The sequence below is a fragment of the Phaethon lepturus genome, unplaced genomic scaffold, assembly GCF_000687285.1.
Source record: "Phaethon lepturus isolate BGI_N335 unplaced genomic scaffold, ASM68728v1 scaffold3756, whole genome shotgun sequence".
In the NCBI taxonomy this organism is placed as follows: Eukaryota; Metazoa; Chordata; class Aves; order Phaethontiformes; family Phaethontidae; genus Phaethon; species Phaethon lepturus.
In genome coordinates, this window is record NW_010545388.1 from 619 (window position 1) to 21,618 (window position 21,000).

Genomic DNA, 21,000 nt, shown 5'->3' on the forward strand with positions numbered 1-21,000 from the left:
TAAAAAAAAAGGCTGAGCAGAAAAGATGTTTTAACTATAAAGTAACCCTGTAGCTGTTCTAACAATATGTATTGTAGGTGAGCCTAAAACATTGCTCTGAGAGAGAGAAATAGCAAAAGAAACTGTGTACTGATCCAGGAAAGCATTAAATATTACTAAGTGATGTTTTGAATCACAACCTTTGTTTAATGTGTTGCACAGAACATCCTATTATGTGATTGTAGGTAACCACTGAAATGTATTTTTTTTGTGGAGTGGATAAAGTCATAAGTGTTTCCAATTGTTTTGCAGTTAACCTTCTTCAGCAGTCTGAAAAAAATGAGAATAATAAATGAGAAGCTGACGACTGAAATCTCAAGTCAACCGAATGATACGGATGTGAGTGTTATGTCTTTGTTTCTCTTCTTGTGCGTGATGGGTTAATCACAGCGTGGAGCGTACTGGTGCTTCTTGTGGCATGGATGTGCTTGAAGCTTACTTAGGGAAGTGACTCCATGTAGACATTGCTACTGCATTTTCATCTGTGTTTATGTGCTCATGCTTCCAGATGGTGCTGAACAATGATGCAGAGATAATTGCACTGGAATTTGGAGAAATTTTCAAAACTCTGGAAATGAAGAAACGGCAATTGCTAGAAGATGTTGAAAATCAAAGAAGTAAAAAAGAGAAAGAATTTCAGATTTGGAAGAAAATGAAGGAAACTCACAAGAAGACAATTGAGAATTTTTTGAAGGATTGTGAAAAGCTTGTCCATGAGTGTGATCCTCAGCGTTTTCTGGAGGTGATGGCTTTTTTGTTATTATTTGATATCAATTGTATAATGGACTTCAAATATCATATAGAGCCTGCTATATTGTAGATTATGATAACAACTGGATCAGGAAAAACAAATTCAACAAACAAAAAATACAGACTAAAGTTATTTAACACTTCATACTTTTTTTAGTAACAGTGCTTTTCATTTCAGAAAAGTTTTAAAAGCTTTCTTTGCAGCTTATCGGTGGTATTCAGTGAATTCAGTAGATACCTACTTTCTTCACTGAAAAGTGATGAAATTAATATTGACTGTTCAGCTGTTGCAGTAACACTTGCTATTTTATGCCACCAGCTGTGAAAGTAAGCTGTCTTGGTGCTGGGTAGGGAGTTACTAGTATTGCCTTCAAAATTGCCTCATGTTTATTTGCTTTTTCATATTTATTTTCAAATGCTTTGTGTATTAAGCACTTCCATTGCATTTTTAAAGTTGTAAGACATTAAAACTGCTTTGGGGGGAAAGATTGGAGCCAGAACTGGTAACTTGTCTGTGCTGCCTAGTCGAGTACCATGTTGGGATAGCTAAGGCTTAGCTAAAAGTTTAGCTATTCTAAACTTCTAAATTTAAAGCCTGATTCTAAAGCCTGCTGTAATCTTTGCACCAAGGTGTGCAATGGAGATCAGTCAGCCAGTTCAAAGCTAGCTTAGGTACTTTTGACATAGTCCGTACTACTCAGTACAGACACTTCTGTATACGAGACCCTGAAACTCTTCCTCATAGTGTTTAAGGGAACTGCAGAGACAAACACTGTTTCTGATTTAGAGAGAAATGCTAGAGGAACCCAAGACACAAGTTTAATCTTCACTGTTATCTAAGCTACTGTAGAGCTTTTCGTCTCGTTCATGTCAAACACTGTGGCTGCAGTTGTATGAAATTTAGGCAGATGGTAAATATGGGGCAAAGTACTTAAATCTGAATTTTGTGTTTTCTTTAACGTCAAGGCTTATGCTTTCCTAAGAAACGACAGCGTATTGCTGTTTTCTGCAATGGGTCTTTTTGCTGCCTTCACAAAAATGAGAAGCTAAGAAAGTACTTAGAGTTTGGCTAAGTTTCTGATAACTCATTAAGGAACATTTCACTTTTGCCCAAAGTAAAAGGAGTTTCCACTTTTGGAAGAAATATTCTGACTCCAGTAATTAGTATGCTTTAAACTTAGCACATTTCCACCTGCCCCCCATAACAGTACACAGCTCATTTCAGTGAGGTGTGGTTTTGCTGTTGCTTTAAGATTCAGTACAGTGAGATCACCAGGTTTTTATAGGGAAGCAGCCAGTCTGTAATCCAGTCAGTTTTTTACTTCTCATTACCCCATTCTTTGGGAAGTGTCACTTCACTACAGTGCAGTGCACTTTATACTGCCGTTGTCTGGCTGACTTGAAACTAAAAGACAGTTTTTTTTACTCTCAGTGTAATAGCATCTTGAGAACAGGTAACACCCACCTTTTTCCCTCACCAAAAAACACAACATAGCCTTTCCTTTGAATGTTTACAAATATCTGAACATCTAAAATGGATGAGATAACCATATGGGTCATGATTCATTATCTGAATGCCTTCACTTGGCTCTGAAGGAGTTCTTGTTGCCTTTAACACAAAATATTACGAGGTAAATCATTGTTCCAGATGTACTATTTTATCTCTCTTTTACGTTTGGCTGCTTTTTTTTTCCTTTCAGTTTTCTGAATGTTAACAAGTTTATTTCCAATAGTTCTGTGAAATGAAGAGAGGGAATTCAGTCTCTGAAGTACTTTGATAAAGCAATAATCTCCTTCTTTTGAAAGTTGGAGAAAAACTCATTTGTATCTTACAAATTCTTGTTTTATTTATAGGTGGCCTGTGGCTTGAATACAAGGTATATAAACTTTTTTCATGCTTTGTTAGTTCTCTAGTGTAATTTTAAGATCAAAAACTAAGAAAATAGTTACTTTAAATATGGTCCTATATAGCAACTTAAAATGAAAATAGTATTTAGTAACTAAGACATTACAATGCTTTCAGATTTTTGGATGCTCCATATTCCAAATTTTAGGAAATCTGTCAAGAATTTTAGTGATGTACTATCTGGGATTAGAGATAATCTTTTGAATTGGCTCCCTGACAAAAGCTGAGTATAGGAATTCATTAATACATGGTGATTGTATATTTTTAGATATCTTATTTAAACTCAGCAACATTGAAGCACACCTGGAGCTTTCACAGAAATCTTTTAAGTCTAGGAGCGTGTATGGAGATTTTGTAGTGTCTTTACTTTGTGTTTGCAGTGTACATACCCTGTATATTTCTTTCTAAAGATTCTTAATTACATTTCTTACCACTTTTTAAGCAGCGTTTAAGAAAGAATATTGGAAGCTGAGTTCTTTAAAATATGTTGTTGTTCAGACTGCTATTAGCAATGCCTTCTGCAGAAAGAGTATAATTTAAATTCAGATATAGTACACTAAGAAAAGTGGGGGGTTTTTTAATCTTTTTGCTGAACTACAGACACTACTTCTTGCAGTTTTAATTGTGTATGAAACCAAATTCAAGTGAATTGTTAAGTAGTAAGTTTTAAGGAAAAAAAATCCAGGAGACTTGATGTTTTATTCAAGACTTATACTTTTTCTGATTTCGTCTCCCTCTTAGTCATTTCTTTTCAAAATAATTTTTTTGTACTAGGCAGGTGTAATTTAGGTGTTGGCATGAGAGCCTTAAGAAAAGTGGTTTAAGTTTGGGTTTGGTTTTTTTCCTTTTCCAGAATGAAAACTCAGCTTGATCTGATGAATATAGCATCCAGTTATGAAAAACCACCAGAGTATACTCAAAAGAAGATGGATATCAAACCTGTGGTTAATGAAATCTTGGCTTTGAAGTTAATGCCTGTTAATGTAGGCATTGTTAAAGGTAGAGAAGAAGGACTTAATATAGGACAAGATTCAGGAAGTCACACTAGGAACCTGCAACTTGTGGAACTAATTGCTAATAAACAATCTGCATGTCAAAAGTATGCAAGTGTTCAGAAAGCATCTGAGCAAATTAATGGATGACAAATTCATCAAAGGCTTTTAAGTGCATTTTATGAATGTGCTTTCTCTAGAAAGTCCCTAGGCTGGTTGTTTTTTGGAAGCTAGGGGAATGATCATTATCATTTTCCTATACAGTCAGCATCGCCACTGTCAGAATTGTATTGCTGAACTAGATGGGCATTTGTTGTAGTGTAATATGAATGTTAACTACGCTCTGATTAAACACTTTTACCCCATAGGAGGAAATGTTAGGTGTCAGGGTAGGCATCTCCAGGCATTTAGAAAATATTTTATGCAGGCCTTTTGCTTTATATCACAAAACTTTTGACAAGTACTAGGGTTTTTCTTAGGGCAATATAGTTTCATTCTTAATTAGAATCTATGCTTAGATGGACAGGAACCTTTCGGTATTTTCCATACTTAATATGCTCTCCATCAGTATTCTTGTATTCTTTCTAATAGATCTACCTTCTGGAGGAAATGAGAACTCAACAAAAAACACTCTATTTAAAAATAACATAAAGCAATGGCAGGACCAGAAGAATATACCCAACACATTTCTTGTAAGTTACTGACTGGGGCTGCAACACTGTACTATCTTGTTTATTTTGTCTTATCAAAACAAACTATAATGTCTGCTGCAAAACATTTTTTCAGCCTGTAGCAGGACAGGAGGAAGCACTAGCAGACGGTAGCAGGATCTGTACTCGCTTAATGTCAATATCAGAAATGTCAGCTTTTCAAAACATGAGTCATGAGGTATGATTGAGCATCTGTTGTAAGTATGGCTAAGTTACTATTTGTTATGACACAAATTTCTAAATACGCTTTTATAATCTTTTTTTAGTTTTCTTCGTAGAAAGGTACCCTGCCAATTCTAGAATGTAAATCTGACTAGGCTATTAAAGCTGTCAGGATTTTACTCTTGTCTCTTTTTGCTTCAGAAAGCTGGAACTTAATCTTACTACTGACTTGAAATGTTTATTTTTATATTTTAGTGTGGCTTTTTGAGTCACATCTGTAGCTTTCTAATCCTCTTCAAACAGGCATTTCTTTGGAAGTCATCTGCAGGTGTTCTGTTTTCTGAAGATAACAGAATACACTTTTCTAAGACTACCTGAATTCCTGATAAGTTGACATGAAACTGAATCCAGTCTCTCTTTTTATTTCATTCCAAATGATCTAGTTATACAACTAGATTATTTTTAATTAATAGCAGTTCTGTGTGGGTGGCTGAGTGAGTATTGTTCTGTGCAGAATGATTCTAGTTACACGGCTGGCAGTGAATCACATAATGTATGTTCTGACAATACCAGTGGCAGATGATTAAATGAAAAAGTTGCTTAGGTCCTTTAAATACAGCAAAAGAAAAATAATGTTATGTTATTTGGGAGAATATGTGTTTTCTATCCCATTGAGAACACAATAGTTACTGTATCTATTACAAAAAAAAAAAAACACCACACCAAAACGCCTAAATTGGTTTCAGCTAGTTACTTTTCATGACAATTTGAGAATTTGTCACTTAATGTCTAAGCTAGTATTTTTATCTCTTTCTGGTTTTGACAGTGACTTGAAATACTGTTTTCTGTAGTCTCCTATTTCAAAATCTGCTTTGTCGTTGGGGTTCCATGTGTATCTTTTTCAATTGTTTTAAAAGAACTTTTTCCATAATGACTTGTGTTCTGTTGCCTTCTGGCAGCAATGGAAAAATACATCATAAATGTTATAGGATATACAAAAACTTTTCTTCAGTCTTGGGATTGTATGTGACTTTTATAACCTCTGAATCCACAAATGCCTTTTTATTTAATGGGATTTTTTGCTGTAATTGTAGGAGTTACGTTACAAATACTATATGGAACGTCAGAAGCTCACCAATGAGTTCAAGACACAAACTTTACCTGCAAATAAAAAGTATAAATTTGTTACTACTGAGGCTTTGAAAGGTAGGACCTCAGGAACTACTTTTGTATCTTCACCTGCCAAAGCAAATAACACAGATAAAGTAAAAATGGAAACCCTGCAAAGAGCAGATGGTTGTGATGAGAGAAGCTTTTCTGGAACCAGTACTCACAGCATCCCATCCACAAATGTGAACTTGCCTGACACAAATGGTGACTTAAAATTACTTCATGAGAGAAGTTCCCAGGAAGTAACCACTCCAGCCTTATCAGAAAACTGCAAAGACTTAGTAACTAAAGAAAAATTGTCAATGCAGGCATCAGCAGTTACTGTTTCCAATGAAATGGATGCAAATTCTAGCACTTCATCCAGCTTAAAACCAGCAGCATCTGTAGCTGTTACAGTTTCAAATTCAGAGTTTCTAGATGTTTCAGCAGAGAGACTTTCTCCTTCACCTTTTGCTTTCAGTGCATGTAACAACTCGTTACCCGGATTTATTAAAGATGCAGGTACATTTTCCTTCAAAAAGAAAGACAAGAAATATGTTTTCCCTCAGTTTTATCTGGGAAAATGTGATTGTGTGGATAAAACTGATAACCAGGATGAAAGCAAATGTAGAAAACATGGTCCTGCAACCAAACCCACCGTTTCTGATGCTTCAACCAGTTCTAATTTAGACTCAGCAGAAAGTGAGAAGCCAGATTTTTCGTTTCCCTTTCGCAGTTCAGACAGAGATTGTTTTGTAGGATCGGGAGTCAGCAATTCATGTAAGGTTTTACCATTATCCTCATTCTATAGCCAATCTGAGAAGCCATCTGACAAAAGTACATCATCTCACACGAGAGAAAAAACACTTTCTGCAAAGGAAGCTCCAGAATATGGTACGCAGGAGCCATCTGTCTCATGGGAACAAAAAGTTAATGTTTCAGAATCCATCACAACTGTAGCTTGCAATACTTCAGAAACCAACAATGAAGCTGGGGTGAATGATGTCTCCAAGTTCTCTCTTATCCCCAGTAATTGTATGTTTTCCTTCAAAAGTAACAGTTTTCAGTTGCCTTCACCAGTATTTTCATTTGGAAGTATTGTCAGAAATACCTCTGAGTCGCTGACTCTTTCTGGGGTTTTGTCTGGAAATGGTACTGAAAAAATTGAAAAAGAGAAGATGAAATCTGACAAAACACCTCTAAATCTAGGGAAGTCTGTATCTTCAGAGTGTACAGAGCCTGCTTCTAGACATAGCCATCCAAAATGGGAAGGTTCATTCTTTCCCATGAACTCATCTAAGAAAACTGAAAGTGCAGAAATGCTTGCTGATAGTAATAAGTCTTGTAGTCAGCCTTTATGTTCAGTTGTCCTTCCTGTTAAATACGAGAATGCATCTTCCACTCAACTTACTACAACAGCGACAAAACAAGAAACAAAGGCAAAAGACGAAGAAAGTGAAACTGTTGCTGAAAACAACTGTTCCTGTCCTAGGAGGGAAGGGGAACCTGAGTCTTTACTGTTTCAGAATGCAGCTGCTTCTGTTCCTGGCACAGGCAATGATCTGACTTTAGGAGGTTCTGCGCTTACGGTAAATGAGGCAGGAGGAGTGCCAAGGGACAGCGATTCTGACACTGAAGAGCTAAGTCAGACATCTGTCTCTACTGATACCAGCAGTGCATCAGAATATTTTTCTGTTGCTGAAGACAAAATACCTACTAGAAGAAAATCGGAGACATGAAGAGAGAGTGAAATGGAAGATAACTATACTTAAATAAGCTGGAATTAAATAAATGCTACTTAATACATAAGAAGTGGGGATACCTGTGATTTTACAGATGTTGTTCACCCTCATTCTTACCAACTGAGGTATCTGTGTTAGAAACATAACTGCTTGTCAGCAAGTACAGTGTACTAAACTGATTTTTATAGTACAAATCCAAGCTGAAGAAACTAACAAAAATGTTATGTCTTGTTAGAGACAAGTATGACCACACTTGCTATATCTTTGAGAATGCAGACCTTCTGAGAAGTGCAACTGGGGTATGTGTGGGTGTTGGGAGACTGAGGTGTCCCAGGAAGCAGGTTCAGTGAAGCCTCAGCAGCGGGAAGCAGTATAGTATGTTTTGGTACGGCAGCACTTGCACGAGGGTTAAATAGGTAAGAGTGTACAGGCAGTTACATTCCCCTCAGGCAGGGAGGGAGGAGGAGGAAGTAAAAGATGTTGAAGGGCATTACTGAAAATTGTTTTGCATATCTCTTTTTGGCTGTTTTCTTTTTTTATGATGTATTTAATGAAGATGCAACATCGAGTGTAACTTCAATAATTTCTCTTATGCTTTTGAAATTGAAACACCACATGAATGTTCTTGTTATATGCTGCAGAAGGGTGTCAGCCACACTTCTGAGATGCTGCCTTTATGAAAAGTAACTGTCAGAACTAATTTTCAGTTCCTTTTGGCAACAGTTTGGGAATCAGTTGGCAGATACTAACTTGTTGTTTTGATGAAAGCATTAGGAGAATCTAGCTTTTAAAACAGAAATACCTCCTCTTAAAATTTGCATAACGGGAGAAAAGGAAAACAGCACTTCTCACTGCAAGTATGAATGATTCAGAACTCATTGAGTCTTTAGTCTGTGAAATATGATACAAAGTGAGGATAAAAATACCATCTTTTCTAATTTTTGAACCATCTTGTTACATCCAGAAGATAATTGTGCTTTAGCTACTAGAATACACAGACAGTAGTACTACTTAAGATTAAAGCTCTACTTCATTTAGTGTTCTCTCTCCAGCAACAGCTAGTGCCAGATTTTAAATAAATTAATCCTGCATTGGGTACACATGTCAACTGGCAAGAATTAGATCAGAATGCAGAATGTTTAATATCCCTTCATAATTCTTCACTGGCAACTAGATAGTCATCTTTAAAAAAAAAATCTTTAACTTCATAAGAGAAATATTACTTAAATCTGTGCAAGGCTTAACAGTATACTTACTGTGACAGAATACTTAGAAATACTATTCTTCATTTAGGAAATGACCTAATTTTAATTTGTTTTGGGTGAAATTCTTGTCCTCAGTTTTTCTGTGGCTGTGCATTCCTCTATTAAATGTGCAGAAAAATAGTTTCTAGAATTTATAAAACTTACTAATCTTCTCTTTGCATCTGCATTATCGTAAGGAAGGTGGTGATAATTCTCTTTCTTGTTAGTGTTACAGTTCTTTATGTTCATCTCTTAAGACTAACTGTATTTCAGTTTTCTCCTAAGAATTGCTCTGCTTTTAGCTCTAGACATTCTTGTCATGTTCTCCTGTATGTGTAGGAGAGAAGTGTTAAAAAGGTATTAATTTAATTACTTGAAGACAAAGGCTAAGCATGATGATAATGGCAGATGATGTCATGGATGGAGGCTCATCTCACTGTAATGAAAGTGAGAGAAATAGAACAATTTTAGAGACACAGATAAGGCACCTATAAAACTTGTTGCCAGAAGGTTGTGGAAAATGTGTGTTTTCTCTTACAGTGACAAAAAAAATTCCTAATGTGTTAGGGTTATTCAGAAACCCTACTGAATTTCTTAAAATTGCTTATTTTCAACGTATCTTCTGTTCACTTCTATTAGTGTTTCACGAGAGTTTGATAAAGTTAAAATTTTAAGCATGTACTTCATCTTTTAGTGAAAAGAAACCATTATAGAATCACAAAGCAAATAAGCAGACTACAATACACTGTCTTTGAAAGCGGAAATTGTTGGGGTGTGGGTTCAGTATAGTCCTAGGGCTGCTTTTCAAGTATGGCAAGTTGTCTAAGTGCATAGTAGCTTAGCATTAAGGATTTACAAGGGAGATAAGTGGTAAGCAGGATGTTTTATTTACAGTAGGTCACAGTAAAATTACCATCCACCCAGATACTACATCAGTAAAATTACTGATTTTTCTGATATTTTCACAAGTTGATTCCTTGGTCATTTTGACTTAATTACTTAGTCATCTTTCACTATTTATTCCTTACTAAAAGCAGTGAGGTGCTTTTTATATACCTTATTAAAAGTGAAATGTTGACTGCTGTTCCTAATGCTTTGAGAGACACTGCAGTCTTCAGCATGTAAAATTAGTACCCCGTGACAGACCTAGTAAGTTTGTTTTTCACCCAGGATTTCATGCTTACTGGTCATATAACTGAGAACACAATAGGACCTGTTTCTGATTTTATTCCTTGGTCAATTAATTGTGTTTAGCTGAAAATTTATATTGGGAAACGTCAACATGGAAAGGTCTAAATAAGGTCACTTTCTACTGTAGCTGAGGAACAGTTGTGCAAGATTTATCTACATATGGCATGAATTGCGAGACTGTAAAGAACAATTTGAGTAAATTTTATTTTCCAAGCAGAGTTAAAAAGCAGTCTTTTCTACCACTAAGATCCATTTCTGTCGTAATTTTGTTTCGCATATTAAAAAACTGGAAGGAAGCAAGAGTTTAAGTCGGTTGATTGCAGCTCAGCAGCACTACCTGACTATATACAGGTTTTCCATCCCAGTATCTCCTAGCAACATGTTGCGTGTAGTTTAATGCTGCCTAAAGAGATTTCAAGTCAAAGACTTCAGTGATTATGTGATGAACACCAGAGCTAATTCAAAGAAATGGGGTTCTGAATTGTCTTTAATGCACGTTTTGCTTATTATCAGTAGAGAATAACTTGCATCACTATCTTGGTCATCATTATAAAATTTTGTGTGACAATAAGGACTGTTGTCAAAGCCTAATTTTCCTAGGTTATCTAAATATTAGTATGTGTGTATATATTTTTTTCAGACTATAAGTAGACTAAAATGTAGTGCTGAACTAAAGAATTTTCAGGAATAGTATGAAAATACAGCTAAAAATTTTGCTCTTCCCAGCAAAAATGTAAGAAAATAGTTAGGAAACATGTTTTCCTAAATTCAGTAATTTGTATTGCAAGGGATGTTTTGACAAGTATGCTAGAGGTGTCCTGGATCTTTCTGACTCTTGAGGATGAAACGTGAAGCAATTCTACATATGTTTGGAACATTTAATTAATCAAACCTCATTGTACTGATATAAAACCCTCTTCATACTTAAAATTTTGTAGACTAAAACTGCAGATGTGTTTAAAAACTTTTATAATGGTTCATAACTTAATAGAAACATTGGAAAATAATTAGAACCATTTATTTGATTATAATTGCCAAAGTATTTGCTGAACATCTGTCACAAATGGGCTGAAAGTTTCCAGTGCTGTCCTACTGAGAGGCCAGTCTCACCAGCTGTCAAAACTGTGACATTTGCTCAGTATATTTGAGAGCTGTCTTAACATATATGTCACTGCCTGAAAAAAAACAGTGCAATTAAAGGATATGTGCAATTACCTAGTTTTGTAATCTATTAGAAACAATTATTTAGTTGACATTGCAGCTCTAAAATGTCAATGTGTAAAGGTTAATTTTCTAAAGTAAACTTTGTATTACTAATATTGGATATTACTGAAGCTTTATTGTGAAGCATATTTGGTAACTCGGACCTAGCCAGTTCGTAACTTAAAAGGCAGCTGATCTGTGTGGTAAGAGTATTATGTACTGCTGCTTTTTCTCTTTTTTTTTTTTTTCCTTCAGGTAACACACTTCAGTTTCTCTTCATAGATTTCGCCCAGTTGTTGGAATGCCAGTAGAACATTATCATTTGGATCATCACAAAGTTCACTCAGTGATGTTCTGGTGGTTTTTTGGGGGGGGGGGGGGGGGGGGGGGGGAATTTTAAATTGCTTTAAAGATGAAATATGTAGGGTATATTAAAAAACACAAGTTTCTCATACCCAATAGACTTAATGAGGAGTGAAAAATCATTGAGTGCGTAGTAAGCATCTCCTTCATTTAACCTAAAGAAAGAAAAAAAATTCAAATGGCTAAGCATTCTAACATACTGTTTCACTGTTAATAAATCCTGCCATGTAGGTTGGGTAAGGATGCAGAGAGCATACGCCATGGCCTCAGTCACTGACATGCTAGTTCATTAGGATTACTGTAGAGTAACTATAAGCTTAAAATAATTAATAATGCTGTAGAAAACATGTTTTATAATTATACTAAACATAAAAAAACCTCACAAGTAGTATTTGGAAATATAATATTAATACATTAAATTATCTTGGGAACATGGTTTCAGCTGTTTGAATAACTAACCAGTCACAAGCTAAACCGTAATGCTCTACTTCAGATGAATCTGCTGGCTAAATTGAGCAGGAGATAGCGTAAGATTTCTACAGATCTTGAAGACCCTATATTTTGCAAAAGGGACCGCTGATTACTGAAAATCAACTTAAACTCTGGTCCTAGTAGTTAATACCACTTCTTAAAAAAAAAAAAAGTTGCAAGCAGTATTGTGTATAATTCTATAGAATTATAGAATGGTTTGGGCTGGAAGGGACATTTAAAGATCATCTATTCTAACCGCTGTGTTATAGGTAAGGACATCTTTCACTAGATCAGATTGAAAGACTATAAGAATGTGATTTTATAATCAGTATATTTCTTCATCTCTTGATAATGATGCATTAGTGTCAAACTTTGCTGTTGTAATTACAACAGTGCATGGAATGTGTATTCTAACTGTTCTTACTAGAATCTTCTTTGAAGAGCTTACAAAGAAGCAGATAATATTACATGCTCCCAACAGCACCCTCAGAGAGCAGAATGAGGTGGCATTTTCTTACTCATACGTAAAAGGTACTGGCTATGAACATGAAGGCAAAATAAAGGTACTTGATAGAGTAGTTGGGAGAGGGAGCTTGTGGTTGAGCTTTTTTGAGCTGAGATTGGGAATAAAACAGATATGTGAATGGCTTCATTAAGAACAGCAAGCTAGAAGTTTTATGAAGAGATGCATTTAATGAACAAGGTTACAGAAGGACAGTGAAATTCAAAGGCAAAAGTGATGATGAAAATGACATTTAGCAGGTGCATCTCTAAAGGATTGAAGAGGAGAATGGGGCTGTAAATGGTAAGAGCAAAAGAAAGGAAATCTCAAATTTAGCTTCTGAGAAGAAGAAACAGAAAACTGATGTAGTTCATAAGTTGCTTAATTGGGAAGGTAAAAGAGTGTCAAAGATTATTTGTTTGGAGCTCTTATCAAGTGTAAGAGCTTGACAGGCTCTTCAGAAGGTTGTTGGGTTTTTTTATTCCATCAAGGTTTTTTACGCAATGAAAATAGTCAGGAAAGTCCCTGAAATGAGGAAGCCCAATACAGTAGTCTAGAAGATGGTAACGTAGTATCAGATGTCAAAAGCTTGGTCAAATAATAGAGATGGAAACAGATTAAAGGAGGAATTCATGATCAGTGTTAAAAGATACAAGCAAGAGCATGCAAAAGAAAAAAACAGTTTTGGAAAATCTAGATCATAAGATGAGAGAAGGCAGGAAGGCTGCATATACCACAGGCTTAAACATGAAAATACGATGAGATATGGCAGCAGTTGACCAGCTTGGGCACAGAGGTTTTGGTGGGTGGTGGTTTTCTTTCCTTTAAAGAGAGATTATAGTATGATTGAATTACCAGAACAAGTTGCTAAATGCTTAGAAAAAGTTAGGAAAAGGGGAAATATTGAAGCAATACTGATACAAATACTGAATTACTGGTAAATTTTGCTTTGCTACTGTGAAAGTCAGATTTCTATGATGACAGCCTTCCTGTAGTAAAGACTGCATCTTTTAACACTGATCATGAGGTCCTTCTTTAATCTGTTGCTGTTTATTATCTGAGCAAACTTTTGACATCTCTCTACTACTATGTTGCCATCTTATAGACTACTGCATTGAACATCCTCTTGTCAGGGACTTTCCTGATCTTTTTCATGTGAAAAAACCTTGAATAAATAAATAAAAAAAAAAAACAAAAACAAAACAAAAAAAAAACTTCTGAAGAGCCACTCAGAATAACCTGTGTCACTGAACTCAAGACTTCCCATTTACAGTGTTATTTTGAATAGCCAGCTAATACTTTACAGCCATTGCCATTGGACTTTAAGGTAGTATATGCATAACAGCTATCCCATCCCTAAGTTCTGGAGGGAGAAAGCTTTAGAAACAGAAAGATGTACTTGTGTACCATGTTGTAAACTATGCTGGTGTTTAACCATATTAAAAATGGTAGCACATACCAGTTATCAGTTGTCAATGCAATCAAGGAACCATGCTTATAGAAGTCCAGTGCATATGCATTGAGTGGTCTCCTCCTTCCTTGATTATCGTACTTGTTCAAATAAAGCAGGGGGCAGTTTGTGACATTAATTCCAAGGGAACGCAAGACAGCCTTAAAAAAAAAAAACAAACAAACAAACAACTATCTGTTGAATAGCTACTGTGGTTTTGTTTATATGCCTATTTTATCAAAGCTATACCTTTAGCCCCACAGCTGGAGAGTTTCACACTTGTAATCCTGGACCACTCTAAAAATCTGCACAAATATTTGTAGGCTGTTGACACAGGAGAGAATTTGTTACTAAAGTGTCTTACATTGCCAGTGCAGCTCTGGGACATTCTGAGTAATTTAAAGTTTGACTAGGCCATTGGATTTCTCTTGAGCTTTAGATGAGGGTTTTTCCATATGCATAGATCATGTATTCAGACTGTCTTACTGATGCTTTGAATGTATTAATCAACCTTCAGCATGGAATATTTTAAGGATAAAGGTAAATTTCAAATCCCCAGTTGTAGGAATTTAATTTTTTCTGTTACAGATTTATGAGTCGTGTTAATTCCATAATGCTACAAAGCCCATATAGAAGACCACAGGAAAATGCAAGCTGACAGTAAACACGTTGCTGTATATTACAGTTAAGCTAATTCATATGTTGTCTAATGTAATCACTGAAACCCTTTTTGAGAAGCAAACAATCAATGCAATAATGCATCCTTTTGCTAGGATGCTTGAGACTGTGATTGATTTTAAAAAAAACAAAAAACAAAAAACAAAAACAAAACCTCCTGACATGGAGAAAAACTGGGGACAGGGTTTCAGTCAGAAATTTTAGAGTAATTAACTTGTCTCAGAGTCAAAAGGAATAGAGTCCTTGCAAGAAAGCAAACTATTTCCAGATATTTTTCCTCCATCTATCTATTCTGTGTTTCTTGCACTGTCATAATGTGGTGCTACTCAGTGCTGATTTTTTTTTTGAGATCTTTCAAATTGTTTCTCCTAAAGATTGACACTTGAGCATAGTCCCATCATATTACACAGAGGCAAGAAGATTGTAACAAAAAAATATTTTTATTGAACTGTAATAAAGTTCTGCCCCCATGAAAAAATAACTTACTTTATTAATGATCTCCCCATGAAATAGATCGTTATCCACCACTCCAGATAAACATGCAAAAGGTGAGATGGCAGATATGCTTTTGGTGTTGTCCATCAAATAAGATGCTAGTTCAGAGCCATGCCAATTCTTAGATGTAAAATCTAAAAAAAAAAAGTTTCAAATACAACATGAGCTATGCAGACGCAAGCTCCCTTTCAGCAATATATTTTAAAAGCAAGAAATTTTTAGTTCAGTAGATAATAATAGGAAACAGAGTTAATCTTCTAAACGTAAATTCTTCTTCCATAGATGTTTGTTTCTTTTGTTCCTAAGAACCTCTACACGATTGATTATAGTATATACAAAAAAAAGCTTTCTAGTGGTGGGAATAAGTACATCTCAATCCACCCCTCACAACTTAAGCCTTTCTCCTTGACTTATCTGTAGCCAAAATTGCTATCAGCATGAAATTGTGCCAAAACCGAGGGAGTGTTATTATGAGAAGACTTATTTTACCTCCATCTTTTAGTCTGTTCTACATTGAACAAAACCAGTTTTTTTCAACCTGTAGTCACAGGTCTTAATAGCTAGACATCTAATAATTTGTATTGTTATCCTCTGGACTCCCAGCCAACATTTTTTTTGAAGCATGGAGCTCTAAAGAATGAATTCTGAGACCCTGTTTGTGCTTAAGTATGGGAAGGTTGTCACATACAAGCGCTCTGCTTTATGCAACCCAGTATGAATTCCTGTTTTTACAACAGCATGGCATTTCAGTTGGCTTACGGTCTGCCTGTAACCTCAGTCACTGTCTGTAGAAGACCTGTCTAGTTATTTCTAAATATATTCTTACTTTTGATTTTCCTTTTCTAAATAGAAACCTATTCTTTCTTTCCAAATTATCAATGATACTTTCAATCCTTATGCTGCAGCCTTTTCTGCTTTGTGTTACGGTAAGTATGCTGTAGTTACACTGTTTATGGCATTCATAAAAAAATCTCATCAGTTTGACTTTTTTTTGCAGCATTGCCCCAAATTATGGTAAATAAGTACAAAAGTCTCTGCTGCATCTTGAACTATGGGGCATGGTTTGATCTTGCATTTCTTTTTCTGTAAATCTAATGGAAAATGTTTCTTTCAAAGTGAAACAGCTTCGAATCATGGAATCATAGAATTATTAAGGTTAGAAAAGACCTTTAAGATCATCAAGTCCAACTGTCAACCCAGCACCACCATGCCCACTAAAGCATGTCCTGAAGTGCCACATCCACATGTTTTTTGAATACTTCAGTGACAGTGACTCCAACCACCTCCGTGGGCAGCCTGTTTCAATGTTTGGCCACTCTCTCAGTAAAGAAATTTTTCCTAATATCTAGTCTAAACCTCCCCTGGTGCAACTTGAGGCCATTTCCTCTCATCCTATCACTTGTTACTTGGGAGAAGAGGCCAACACCCTCGTCGCCACAACCCGCTTTCAGGTAGTTGTAGAGAGCGATAAGGTCTCCTCTCAGCCTCCTCTTCTCCAGACTGAACAACCCCAGTTCCCTCAGCTGCTCCTCATAAGACTTGTGCTCCGGACCCCTCACCAGCTTTGTTGCCCTCCCGCTGGACATGGTCCAGCAACTCAATGCCCCTCTTGCAGTGAGGGACCCAAAACTGAGCACAGTATTCGAGCTTCATCAAAATGGGGAGAATGCAAACATATTACACCTTCCATTTAAACATGAAACTTTACCATTCAAGTAGAATAGGAAATTCAATTTCCATAGCTCACGTCCTGGGTAAAAGTAGCATTAGTAACACTAATACATATAAAGGAATATATATGCTGAAAATGCAAGGTAGACCGTGCTTTGCACTTCTAATTTGGAATTCCATCATTCCGTGATTTACAGCTCTTTATTTCCTACATTTTTCAGGTAACATATCAAGGTGTGGGGTCCCTCCATTGTTAAAATAAGCAATCTTAAACTGAATATGAAAAAATAGGATTTCACTGTAGTGTTGCTAATGTTACACCATTATGCAGCACTTTCCAGTGCTCTGTACTGGAAACGGAAAACTGCCATTTACCATCTCAAGCTCTACCTTGTATTCAAGCTTGGTTTGCATTCACCTTATCTGTTTATCTCCCCCAATGCCTCACCTAAGTTGAAATCAACTTTAGACAAAACTTCCCATGATCCAGCTATCGGCATACTCGAAACTCAAAGTAGATGATAAGATATGGTAGCATGTAAGGTGATGTGGGCTTTTTTTTTTTTTTTATTTGTACACAGCCGAGACTAAAAACATCACTGTACCAGTATTGGAAAAAAGGATGGATAAATGCAGTTATCTGCTACAATTAAAGTGCTTCCTTGCTTCAAAAACAGTATTTTTGAAGGCATGTTATTTTTAGAGGTGCTAGGCAATGGGACAGTGGCATATTCCATTGCTTTTATATCTCTCTTCCAGGAAGTAACATGAGATTATGTAGTACTTAATAATTTTCACCCAGTGGCAATCCATATTGCTTGATAATTTTATAGTCATTGCATTTCATATTGCTTTGGTTATTGGACATCATTTATTGGCATAAGTAACTTTTAGTTGATTTAACAAATGGTGCAATGTTCTTCTTTAATTGTTACCTCAACCTTAAGGCTGTTCAGATGTTGGAAATCTAACTTTGTAAAACTCTGAAAGCAATTCAAGTATCATAGGCATTTGAGGACCTGCAAATGCACTGATGATTAGATAAAAAGGCTTTTATTCAATAATTACACTTAATATTTTTTCCTTTTATAAAAAAGTCTCTTTGATTTTTATTTTCTCTACCAAATAATAAAAGAATAGCAACTAAAATGTACAAAATTTGTACCATATACAATAGAATCTATAATACTTGGAAAACAAAAGTGAAATAGAAACTGTTATCTCTTTATTAGAGTGTCTGAAGTCACCATTTTTTTTCTTTACAAAATAAGAATTAACCTAAATTTCCTAATACAATCAATTTCAAAAATTATTAATATGCATTATTTTTTCACTTCCTACCTGTCTTTGACAGTGGAAGTCTGTATTCTTGTTCCATATCTGCCAGTTTGGCAGTTGTCAGAAGAAAATGAGCAAAATTTTCCCCTACTTTGGTGTTGTACTCATTCACAGCATCTGCAAAGTCTTCTGGCAGATCTTCTAGAAAGACCTGAAATAACATGCCGTTTATTGCTTAAATCAGGTAATCCCTCCAAGTGTGTCAGTTCTACATTGGTGCATACATAAAATACTAGTACACACATAGCATATTAGTAGAAAGAAGGAAAGAGTACAGCTCCAAACTTTACCCAACTTGTCAGACTGCCTGACCATCTAGAATTAATGGATCTTAAACTTGAACATGAATAAAATGCAGAAAAAGGCATGGAAGATAAACAGTAAGTATAAAATTCCTAGATTTTCACTCACAGAGTATTTAACAAACAGCTTTATTAAAGATGTTTCAGCTAGCTAAAAAGGGACTTTTGAAGGGCTGCATTTCCCACATCTTGTTTTGCGTATCTTTGTATTCAACAGGTTCCCTACCAACATGACAGACTGATGCTTTGCTGCCGTTAGCCACAGCAGTCCCATAATCCCTCCTACATGACACGTCCCTTTTCAGAAATAAATAACATTTTTCCTCTTGGAACGCTTGCTGGAAACTGCCCACATAAACATCTTAATCTGGAAGAATTTTCCTTTGTTGTTGCAGCCATAGCTGTGTCCTCCAAAATTTTAAGGCTTTGCATAGAAGAGCCAACAGGAGCACAAGTGCTTCACTCTCTGCCTGTACCCATGGTGGGTTAACTTTGTGCATAACTAGTGTTAATCCTCATCCTACTAATATTGTCCCATTTTTTGAAAAAGGCCTAAGCCTATAGTGTCAGGTACCACAGAGCATGCTGGTCATCTTCTGGGTCATTGGTATGTGTCACAAAAAGCTACAGCTCCTTAGAGACAAAATTCTAGTAGAGTAAGGAGAATAAATTGCCATTTGGGGAAGAGATACTTGAGTCGTACTGTATAAAGAAATGCTGTGTCGTTTATACTTTTATCATGACAGTAACTGTATAATCATCTGTTTTCACTAAAACATACTTGAATAATCTGGTACTTTTCATTTAACCTGACACTCAGCTGCTACTTCTGTGGTTAAATCAAGGCTTTATTTTAAAACAGTAAGTAATTTTTTCATTATTCTAACTACTTGCATTGCATGTAGGTCGCAAGGTGTTGATGGCGGGGAGGCATAGTTCAGGGATGGCTGCTGTGACAAGAGGCCAAGGGCTGCCTGGTGACACACAGACAGCTCCAATGGCCCCACCACAGGACAGAGCTGAGCCCATCAGGCACACGTGCAGCACCTCTGGCAAAACTTACTTAAGAAATGGTAAAAATGTCACACCGGCAGAGTGAGAAGCAGCAATGCAAACACCAAGGTCAGAGAAGGAGAGGGAGGAGGTGCTCCAGGTGATGAAGTGGAGATTCTCCTGCAGCCTGTAGAAGGGACCACAGTGGAGCAGACATTTCCCTGCAGCTGTCTTAGTGGAGAGGACCATGCTGGAGCAGATACCCTCACTGCAGCCTGTGAAGGACCCCTCACCAGAGCAGCTCAGTGTTTGCTGAAAGAACTACAGCCCATGGAGAGCCCACACTCCTGAAGGACTGCAGCCCACAGAAGGAACTCACACTGGAACAGGGGTGACGTGTGAGGAAGGACGCATGGCAGAGCGAGCTGTTAAGAACTGACCACAACAACTCATTTCTCATTTCCCATAAATCCTGCACCGCTTGGGGTGGGGGAAAGGTAAAGGAGTCAGGAATGAAGGAGTAAAGCTGAGCCAGGGGAAAGAGGAGGCGGGAGGTGGTGGTGAAATTTTTGTTTTTCATTTCTCACTACCAAAATCTATTTTAGTTGGCAACAAATTAATATAATTTTCCACAACTTGAGGCTGCTTTGCCCATGATCATAGCTGGTAAGCGATCTCCCTGTTTTTGTCTCAACCCACGAGCTTTTCCATCCTATCTTGTCCCCCATCCTGTTGAGATGGAGGAGTAAGACAGCAGCTTGGTGAGCAGCTACCTGCTGGCTCACCAAAGTCATAGATTCATAAAACCATTTAGGTTGGAAAAGACCCTTAAGATCATCAAGTCCAACCATTAACCTAGCACTGCCAAGTCCACCACTAAACCATGTCCCTAAGTGCCACATCTGCATGTCTTTTAAATACCTCCAGGGATGGGGACTCAACCACATCCCTGGGCAGCCTGTTTCAATGCTTGACAACCCTTGTGGTGAAAAAACTATTCCTAATATCCAGTCTAAACCTCCCCGGCACAACTTGAGGCCATTTCCTCTTGTCCTATTGCTTGTTACTTGGGGGAAGAGACCAACACCCACCTCACTACAGCCTCCTTTCAGGTAACTGTAGAGAGCAATAAGGTCTCCCCTGAGCCTCCTTTTCTCCAGGCTACCATACATCCATAATGATCCTAGTCTAACTGACAAATGGGAACAAATTCATTGAAGCAGTACTCAACATGAGTTACAGTAAAACCAATGCTTCCTTTACCTTTGACTGGCAAAATCTGCGTTTATATTTCATTGAGCAGGCTGGAAGATACTTTCTCCCAAATAGGTTTGCTAGAATGAGCACTAGCTTTTCCAGGACGTTTTCTGAAAAAACAGTTGAGCCTACATCAAAACAGAAAATAATTGGGTTAAATATGGAAGCGTAAAAAAAATAGAAAATATTTTTTTCTTAAAATAAACAACTATTCAGCAGTTTCCTTCCCAGCTGCCATTGTCATGACAGAGATTATACAAAGCTATGTTGGATAAAGATCAACTCATTATATACAAAAAACTCTGGTAGATTATTACGTGACTAATAATATGTACAGATCAATATTGTATTCTTATACGTTCATATACTGCAGTATATCTTAGTGCACAGAA

At 36.5% G+C, this 21,000-nt stretch overlaps 2 protein-coding genes across 2 annotated transcripts in view; one reads left to right on the forward strand and one right to left on the reverse strand.

Annotated features, from left to right (window-relative positions):
- Positions 1–291: 291 nt before the first annotated feature.
- LOC104622209 lies at positions 292–7,447 on the forward strand (the record flags this gene model as incomplete). The annotated part of the gene is made up of 7 exons (XM_010288927.1): positions 292–378; positions 548–781; positions 2,644–2,666; positions 3,549–3,694; positions 4,279–4,379; positions 4,474–4,575; positions 5,654–7,447. Coding segments are annotated over 7 exons (2,487 nt in total), but the record flags the coding sequence as incomplete, so codon positions are not given.
- Positions 7,448–11,339: 3,892 nt separating this feature from the next.
- The window catches only part of DDX60 (DEAD (Asp-Glu-Ala-Asp) box polypeptide 60), a 48,221-nt gene continuing 38,560 nt past the window's right edge, over positions 11,340–21,000 (reverse strand). The window contains exons 33-38 of the mRNA XM_010288928.1: positions 20,615–20,736; positions 18,060–18,207; positions 15,039–15,181; positions 13,884–14,035; positions 11,544–11,606; positions 11,340–11,442 (exon numbers count right to left, since the gene is read on the reverse strand). Coding sequence (XP_010287230.1) covers positions 11,340–11,442; positions 11,544–11,606; positions 13,884–14,035; positions 15,039–15,181; positions 18,060–18,207; positions 20,615–20,736 — 731 coding nt within the window. The remainder of the gene's footprint in view (positions 11,443–11,543; positions 11,607–13,883; positions 14,036–15,038; positions 15,182–18,059; positions 18,208–20,614; positions 20,737–21,000) is intronic.